Source organism: Poecilia latipinna, unplaced genomic scaffold (assembly GCF_001443285.1).
Source record: "Poecilia latipinna isolate Pla-1442-1.1 unplaced genomic scaffold, P_latipinna-1.0 Scaffold1792, whole genome shotgun sequence".
Classification (NCBI taxonomy): Eukaryota; Metazoa; Chordata; class Actinopteri; order Cyprinodontiformes; family Poeciliidae; genus Poecilia; species Poecilia latipinna.
The window spans coordinates 127,031-136,402 of record NW_015114408.1 but is presented as its reverse complement, the minus strand read 5'-3'; the positions used below and the strand labels follow the sequence as shown (position 1 = coordinate 136,402).

At 38.9% G+C, this 9,372-nt stretch overlaps 2 protein-coding genes across 3 annotated transcripts in view; one reads left to right on the top strand and one right to left on the bottom strand.

Moving 5' to 3' along the window:
• The first annotated feature begins 7 nt into the window (after window positions 1-7).
• LOC106965261 (uncharacterized) lies at window positions 8-2,017 on the top strand. Its single transcript, XM_015061250.1, has 5 exons — window positions 8-242; window positions 724-762; window positions 919-1,012; window positions 1,215-1,302; window positions 1,396-2,017. Exons 1-5 carry the CDS (start codon window positions 218-220, stop codon window positions 1,753-1,755), a joined length of 606 nt encoding a protein of 201 aa, XP_014916736.1. The 5' UTR covers window positions 8-217; the 3' UTR covers window positions 1,756-2,017.
• Window positions 2,018-5,017: 3,000 nt separating this feature from the next.
• The window catches only part of LOC106965263 (short transient receptor potential channel 5-like), a 71,069-nt gene continuing 66,714 nt past the window's right edge, over window positions 5,018-9,372 (bottom strand). For both annotated transcript variants that reach the window (XM_015061253.1, XM_015061252.1), the window contains exons 5-8: window positions 8,893-9,009; window positions 7,962-8,024; window positions 7,354-7,491; window positions 5,018-5,811 (exon numbers count right to left, since the gene is read on the bottom strand). In XM_015061253.1, coding sequence (XP_014916739.1) covers window positions 5,509-5,811; window positions 7,354-7,491; window positions 7,962-8,024; window positions 8,893-9,009 — 621 coding nt within the window. In that variant the 3' untranslated portion in view covers window positions 5,018-5,508. The remainder of the gene's footprint in view (window positions 5,812-7,353; window positions 7,492-7,961; window positions 8,025-8,892; window positions 9,010-9,372) is intronic.

The following is a 9,372-nucleotide window of genomic DNA, read 5'->3' as shown; positions in this document are numbered from 1 at the left end:
TTAGCTGTGTCCGAATTCAGGGTCTGCATCCTTCGAAGGACGGATTTGAAGGCCGATTACGTCATAGCGTGGCGACAAGGCCTGTCCGAATTCAAAGACTCCTTCAAATGCATCCTTCAAATGCGTCCTTCTTTTCCCCCGATTTGAAGGATGGGTCCGGTGTATCCTTCATGGCCCACGATATCCCATAATTCATTGCGGGTCAGAATTCTCAACAATGGCGTCAGACAGTGATGAATGCTGTAAGTAAATTTGTATCTATTACATTTTAATTTACATCAAATTTACTCAAAAAATAAAAATAAAAATACGCAAGAATGTACCAGTTTGTCAAATATATGTTCGGTTTATTAAAAGTTTTCATAAATACATTAGTCCGATGTTGTCGGTGATCTCTGTTACCGTAACATTATTAGCCAACTCAGCTAAACAGTTACCAGCTGGCATGGTGACTGCGGAAACACATGACTGTTTTGAAAATCCAACTGGATTTTCATTGATGAATGCAAGACAAACACAGATACATACACAACGCAATTAATATAGGCTATATTGAAAGGTTTTTTTATTCCTCACAAAATCATTTCGGTTGATATGTCGTTGTCCTTAACTGCCATAACAGTGCGTTAATAGGTATATTTCAGTTAAGATATAACTGTAATGTCTTTACTGATAACTGGAGATTTGATAATAATGTAGTTTTTTATTATTGTTTTTGAACAGCTTTCTCTACCGAACGCAATAAAGACTTAATGTTGAAATGTAAGTAAATCTCAGTATAAAAACACTAGTGATATTTTGGTATTTTCGCAGAAGTATATATAAACTTATCTACATATAAACCTGGTAGCCCTAACCCTAACCCTTGAATGTTAATCAAGACATGTCACTTTACATTAATTTGTCCATTTCTTTTAGGGACCAAGGAGCAGACGGAAAATTTCATCTCCCTCAGGGGCCAAAACAGCCACCTGTTCACAGGGACCAAAAATTCTGCGACAGTAGCCTGGAGGTAAAATAACTTTACAGTTTTATTTACCTCTATCCAGAAAACTGATGCATTGTTTTCAAGATACCACTATTCATGTCAACAAATTCTGTTTATTCGACATAATACAACACCTAAGCTTACTGTGCTTTTTGTGGGTTGCTCAGAAAAAAAATATTCCTTTCATAATTAAAATATTTTCTCTCTATTTTTCTCTATTTTCTAGGTCCATTCTAGAGAAGATGGGTCTCCAGGATGTAGTGACACCGTCTCAGGCCAAAAAGAAATGGGATAATCTTAAAAAGAAATATAAAGTGTGTAATATTAATTAATTTAAAAATAAATCTAATAAGAGTTTAGTGTATTGCTATATTTGTCAACTACTTTTTTCCTCATTTATTCTATAGGACTGCAAATATCCTGGCTCAGGAGAGGGAGTGAAAGGGAAGCCCACTGCTGCTACTTGGCCTTGGTTTGTACAGATGGATGAGATCTTAGGACAGAGGCCTTCCATAAGGCCTCCTGTTCTAATTTCCTCATTACCAGATGAGACTCCAGGGTCAAGTGCTGCAGTGGGTGGACAACAGGAAGACGAAGATGGTGTTATTAAAAGAGGCCAGAAGAGGCGAAGTGAAAGCTCTGAGCTTCTTGATCTAATAAAAGAAGATATGAGATTACAAAGAGAAGCAGAAGATAGACGTGCTCAAGAGAGCAAGGAGAGACTTGACAAATTATTATCAATTTTGCAAAAAATAGCGGAGAAATAATTATTTAAAAAATAAACTTCTTGAACACTTTTCAAGACTATGAATATGTCTTTTAATAAATAAATTAAAATGATGTACAGTCTAGATCCATAGAAATTGTTTCATCTTGAATTTAAATAAGTACAAATATTTTAAATTACATTGTTTGGTTTTGGTTCAGTTCATTTTATAAAACAAATTTTAAGTAATGCATGTCACGTTATTTACAATAAAAACTGCAGAATTAACCTCAGTGACCTATTCCTGGAAAATTAAAAGAAAAAGAAAAAATAAGACAGTGTGCCTAAAACTTTTAAGGCAAGATCAGAAACATGGATAGGGTGCTGCAACAGAGACATGTGACTATTCTTCTGGATGGCAAGTGAAGCATCACACATGGTGGCCTGCAGAGGGTTGTGATGCTGTCATTCACTGTCCACTCCATCTTCCAAGTAGGTTACAGGGCTGGCTCAATTGACGACTGCTGCATCACTAGATTATAATCACAGTGATCCAAAATTAAGTAATGGTTCACAAAAATTTAGTATTAAAATGTCATGCTGGTAATACTTTGGTGCAGAGAGGTTTACATATATTAANGACTGCTGAAACCTTCTCGCTGCAGATTACCTGCAGTCTGCTGCAGCGACGCCACAGAACATTCAAACCGCTTCCAGTGCAAGTTAGAAATCAGCGTTTTGTTACGGTAAATGTAAATCAATGCAGTTCAACTGCAACGTTTGTAATTTATAGGATGAATCCTGAAGTACATTAAAAGTAATGGAAGCTTTACGTAATCCAACTTCTGCTTTTCCAAATTCACATTTTCATAAATTTTCCAATCATTTGATTAAAGAAATTTTGATTTTAGTTTCAAATCCAACAGTTAAATAAAGGGGCTGTTTTAGGTTAAATCAACCTTTTTAAGCTTCATATCACGTTTTAAGGTTGTTCTGGAGAGTTGATTTGATTCTTTCATGCATGTTTTAAGAATCGTCAAACAACCCTTCTCCACTCAGCTCCTCCAGACTAGCGGCAGCAGCCATCAGCAAACAGCCGGTGGAGCTACTCCTCTACTGAGCTCATCATACAAACTACTTATCAGTTCAACAGTCCTAAGAATGATTGGAAGTGTAATAATAATGGGATATTGAACAAGCCTCTTAAAGAGACAGAGACCGAATTCACAGGTGCCCAATTACAAAGTTATATTTGATATTTATAGCATTTTTATAACAATGTGATTGTGAAAGAAAACAGATTTATGTGTCTGGAAAACACATAATACTGCCTCTTTGGATCGCAACGCTCATCCATCCATTTAGAATATTTAAATTAGTCAAAACAGACTCATTATTGGTACATTTTGTACATTTTTTGTGCCTTTATTCTGTTTGCAAAAGTCAGGATGCTTAAAGAAGAATCCTGGAACAACTAAAGCTCAGGCCTGCCATTAACTGGGTCGTAATGGGACGCCAGTACCAGTCCCATTAGAGGCCAGCAGAGTGCTGACCGAGAAAGAAGCAGTTCAAATTACTTATTCATTTAAACGGATCGTTCATGATGGACAAGAGAGAAAAATCCAATCAAAGATGTTTTACTAACTAATCTGTTCTGCTTTGATTCATTAAACTTGCATGTTTGCTGCATTTCAGGTGTATTAAGATATTTGTGCCAGAAATTAGACATAAAATACTCTGTAGGATTGAGTGTTTTTGCAGTGTACACCTCAACCCTTTTTAAAATTTACAGATTAAGCTCAAAACTTAAGGAACTGAGATGAACTCAGTATAATCTGGACCATACATCTGCCTAAATCTGTATTTCCTGATCATATGTTTTCTAACATTTATGGAGGAAGACCTCCATTTCTTGCTCGTCAGCGCTCTACCTTCACCATCTGCTCCTGACAAGGAAAACTCTAGATTTGATGCTTTCCCTTCGAGTCCATCCCAGATTCGTCCCTGTCATTCCCCGTCTCTGCCTCTCGCTCCGGCTTTCATCCGTCTGGCAGGATCCGTCTGCCGCAGAGAGCTGGAAGCAGCAGGGAGCCGGCATGGAGATGGAAGAGCAGAGACACGGATCGCCTTGGGGTTCGTTTCCAACTCTGCTCTGTTCACCAGCTCCGTCCCATCACGTCTCCACCTCACTGGATTCATCTGCTTCCTCATTTTACTCCCATTAAGTCTCAGCTTTGTGTTTGCTGGTTTTGTATCCAGCTCATTGTTCCTCTCCATCCCTCTTTGCTCACTGCTTCACTTGATTCTCCTGAACAGACCAGTGAGTGGCTCTGCTTCAAACGCAGCAGGTCCCACTGAGCTTCAATGGTTTTCCTGTTTGATTTCCATTTTAGAGAATTGATGAATGAAAACGACAAAATGTTCCATCATGTTTCTGTTATTTGGGACGTATTTTTGCTAATTGGTTTATTGGCAACAATTAAAAACCGTTTCTGTGAATAATATCACAAAGGCTTTTAAAACAATATAGTGATTGTTTCCGTTTCGTCAAAGGAATCTTGGTTTCATCAAACCATAACTTTTCTTTTGGAGGAAACGTCTTCAATCTTTGAGCCCTTATCTTTTGTCCAGATAAATGGGAACATAAGGAACAGGACAACCAGCTCTCGTTTGACATTACAAACTAAAAAACACATCTCACCAAATATGTTTGGTCTAGTTTCTACTGCAACTATCTTGACATATTTGCTAAATACCATGCTAGTATAGTGCTTTAGCATTAGCCCTTGCTAAATATCATGCTAGTATAGCGCTTTAGCATTAGCTTCTGCTAAATACCATGCTGGTATGACGCTTTAGCATTAGCTTCTGCTAAATACCATGCTGGTATGACGCTTTACAGTTAACAGAACTAACATTTTAATGGTTGCTGTCCACCTCTGCCTGTTTTAATAAATTACTCCCAAGGTCAGTGTTTCGGGTCATTTTTTAACCTTCACAGTGTTCAAGCTATCATGCAATAATCAGATTCATCTTTAATAGCTTTTATTAAGTTTTTTTGTGTTTGTCCAAGTCCTGTGTGTCAAACTACTTTTGTATTTCAAACTCAACGCACCAGGATAATGACTCCTCATTGACTGTATGCGTGAAAGCAATAGAAAACTTAACCTAAATGTGTGTGTCCTTCATTTAACCAGAAAATTCACTCAGTCAGATTAAAAACGTCTTTTCTAAGAGTGACCTGAGCAAGACAGCAGCATAAAACACAAAACCGATCCCAAAATTCTAGTTGTGTATTTTCCTGTGATATAGCATCCCTTTAAAAACCAGAGAAAAAGTGATTTTTTTTTTAATTGAAAAAAAAAAGCAATAGATTTTACACTTAGGACTCCAAAATTTGTCCAGCATTTACATCGACTGCTATGAAGCTGCACTTTCCAGTTTAAAAGTTTATTATTGTTTTGCTAAAACTAATATACTTCATATAAACCTCATTCGGTGAATAAAGTGAGAAGGTCAGACGCCGGGTGGATAACTGCTCACTTACTTTCATCTTACAATATGGTCACTGAACTGACATTTAAAAACAATTTGCTATCCAGTTGGAGCAAATTAGATGAGAAATTTAACATTTAGTTCATTAAACCTACTCAATGGAAAACTGCACAGTGGGGCCATAAAACCGGCAGCACAGCCATCAGGGCACCATGTAAGAGAAGAACGTATACACTGACATTTAACGTCCAGCCTGGAAATGAAGGCTAATTATGCAAAAACACAACCGCTAGCTCAGTCCATTACTCCGCCGCAGTGTTTAACAACAAAACAGGCAAAAGATCAAGCCTAGCGGGGAAGCAGCAGCCCTCCAGACATGGAAACACAAACCACTTGGGCTCTGATGGGTCCCTACCTCCTTCTGGTGGTACTTGATGGCGAGCTTGAGCTTGGCCAAGTCGTGGCACTGCCTGGGGTCCAGCTCCTCGCTCTGGTCGTTGTCTCTGTGGTTCAGGATGGTCTCCAGCTCGCGGGAACTTCTGGCCTGATCCAGGAGGTCTTTGGCGAATCGCTTGCACTGCTGGGAAAGCTCCTCGTACTCCTGGCGAAACTCGTTCTCCACCTGGAACGTGGGACATTTCATGTTACACGAGCAGCGGGGTTGAAGCCGTCCATCATTTTCTGCTTTGGGGGTTTGATGCTGACTGCAAAGTGTTTAATAATAAGAACATGGAGGAGCAGCATTCAGCTTCTATGCACTATAAATCTGGAACAAACTCCTGGAAAACAGCCGAAACACTGAGTCAAATCTGGACTAAAACCCGCCTGTCTAGAGTTGGTTTTCAACCATAATCAATAAAACAGAACTCAATATTTTGATGTGTAAAGACGGTACTTGGCAAAATGACTTCTGTATGAATTTGTACCTTCGTGTTAAAGCACTTTGAACTGCCTTGTTGCTTAATTGAGCTACACTAATAAACTTGATTGATTGATTGAAGGATGTTTTCTGACAGGAAAGCTTTCACTGCAGAAAGAAAAATGTCTGCTCTTGTTATCTACAACACGTGTCAAACTGGAGGCCAGGGGGCCAAATCCGGCCCGCCGTAGATGTTTATGTGGCCCTCTAGAGTCTAGATTAAACACTTGGTGTGCTTAAACATTATGTTATCAATCAAATATATTCAGTTTTTATCTGTTTACTGCCAAATTATGTCAATCAGTCCCTCCAGGAGAATTATCGTGGAAATTCACACAAAATCAACAAATTCCGCACTTTTTTGCGCTTAAACATATTTGGGAATTTAAAGCACATTTTTCTCAAAAATTGTCAAAAACTTCCTTGTCCTAAACAGCTGCCTCAGCCTTAATTGCTGTCAGATTATAGTCCATGATCTATACAGCGAGTAATAAAAAGTGGTTTTTATTGTCATAAATAATATTTCAAAATTAGTGCCACAAACACTGATTTTTAGTACAAAAAAAAAAATCACAAAAAGTATCACAAAATCGTGGAAGGACTGAAGAGATGTTCAGTAATATTATTTAATTTTAATAATTCATTGATATTTTAACAGTTTGTGAACAGGTTTTATCAATACATTCTGGCACAACTGGCCCTTTAAGAGCATTTATGATCATGATTTGAATAAAAAATAAAATAAGTTTCACACCCCTGAAAAACACCCAATCATTTTTTGGTGCCTGGAAAATTAGTGCGGCTGTTACCTAGCAACCCCAGCAAATCCCAGTCTGTCCCCTAGCAACCAAAGCAGAGCTGCAGCATGTTTGGTCAGCTGGTTTTCCCGCTGTATGCGCTGTACACCTGCTGCTGGAAAAGACAAGTGCTTTGTTGTCGACTAACCATCCAGAAATCACTTGCTGCTTTCCTGTTTTTTGTGCAGGAGGCTCCACTTCTGCTTTTCAAAGTTCACATTTGTATAAATGCAGCCATTTTAAAATGAACGTTGAATGCAAGATGAACTTACTTGGATTTAAAGTGACAGAGGCTCATTCTGAAAGAAGCTCAGAACTGACCAGACTGAAATCTCATTAGCATAACACCGCCACCAGATAAAAAGCTGTCTGGGGGCGGAGTCATTCCTTCACAGTGGCGTTAGTTTAGACTCGTATACTGTGTAGTAATGGGAGTTGATTTCCGTACCTTGCTCAGCTCTTTGAGTTCCCAGCCCAGTCTGAAGGCAGTGAGGATGGGATCCTCACTGGACAGCGCGATGAGAGACGGCGACGCCAGCGCCTTGTAGATGTTGAGTCGAGACCGGGAATGTCGAAGGCTGTCGACCTGCCGTGGATTAAGAAAACAAGTTCGCTCTCTAAGTAACCAATAAACTTGAATTTTGTAAGGAACACTCAACACCGGAACCAGAAGATATTTTAAATATCCAAAATGAAACACAGCAACCAAAAAACCAATAAATAAAACAAAAAATAAAACCATATATAAAATGGATCATGAAGTCATTGGCCTTCAGAAAATATTAATGATCAAAATTCATCATAATTTTAATTGATCACTGATACAGTGTACTGTAGGCTGTCTTAGTTTAGAGTGATGGAAAGCAGCTACTTCAATGGAAATCTCACAACTAGGATACAACTGATAACTTTCCTACTAAAAAAGAAGACAAAACTTATTTTATTTTACGTTTTAAAGAGACAGAATTAAGAGTGAGATTTATTTTATTTAGTAAATTCATTTTCTCCAGATCAGAAACCATACAGTGGTTTCCAAACGGAGAAACATCGACTCACCTCTGAACTGGAAACACACTCTACGCAGTCGCATCGTATCTGGTGCGGCCTTGGGATGGTGACCTAGAACAGCAAATCAGAACCGGAAATAAAACAACATACACGTTATGGACCCCTGCTTCCTGCTGGACGGCTAAAAGCTGCTTGCTAACCATAACTAGCATTGGTTTTAGCTGTTTAGTTATCAACATAATGTGCTAAATCTTAAATGTACGCCTGAGATATAAAAGAAAAAGGTGCGCAGTGCTTTCATACTACAACAACTAAGGTCAGTAAAAAGATTAAAAGAGAAAAAAACAGCAGGGGAGTGGAAAGTAGGTCAACTACGCTAGCTTGACTTTGACAAACTAACATGTAGATGTGATGTGGAATTTGGTGTGTTTAGGTTCAGTTTAGAAAATAAAAAGAGGCAAAGTAAACACCAACTCTGACAGATGTTTCAATTAGCAGTGTTAGCTTAGCTAACAGCAGCGGTAGCTAATCTACCGCAGCGATCACTTATTAATAATCGCAAAAATAAAAATCAAGCATAAAAACACAAAACTGTAAGGGATTGAATGTTCTGTTCTTTATGTAGAAAATGTTTGAGAGTTTTTGGTGGCGAACCCTGAAACATAAAGTGGCGTTGTGGTCAGTTGCTATGGCAACACGTCAGCGTGTCGCGTAGCTGACACAGAGAGCGAGAAAAAGTGATTTTGAGTTGCTCTTCAATAGTTTTTCCCCTTTACTGTGGCGCACTGCACTAAATTAACAACACAAACGTCTCCAGGTTTCATTTAGCTAACGCAGTTGTTTTACCGCGGCAGCGCGGCGACGGACGGCACAAGAATCCGTCTTTTTGTCCTCCAGCGTCGTGCGCATGTGCAAAATTTCCGGATGTAAACAGTAACATGCTGTAGTTGATCCATTTCTCGTGTTGCGGAGTGATTACCTTGCGCTGGACAAGCAGCTTGATGATCTCGTAGTTGTTGGTGTGAGCAGCGAGCATGATGGGAGTTATGTCGGGGGTGAACTCCGAGAACTGGCTGTCCATCATCAGGGAGGGAACCTGAGGGGAAACCGAAGCAATTTATCTCAACAGAAAGACGATAACGGATGATAAACAGGAAACAAGCGCATCTAAAGACAACGGACAAGTCGGACAACACATTAACATACCTGAATGCTCTTTTAAAAGCAGAACTTTATACTATAGTTTATTTCAAGACCAATTTCCTCCTAAACTGTTTACTGATCACAACCTGGAACAACTGGAATGGTAATGAACGTTTCTCAGGTCTGTTGTGACGCAGAAAGAGCTGAATCCAAGAGCAAAACTCTCAGTTTTTTTTTTTTTTTTTTTTTTTTTTGCTTTTTCCCCCCCCCTTGGGGATGGGAAGAAAAAAAACCCAACCCGAAGGGGGAAAAAAGC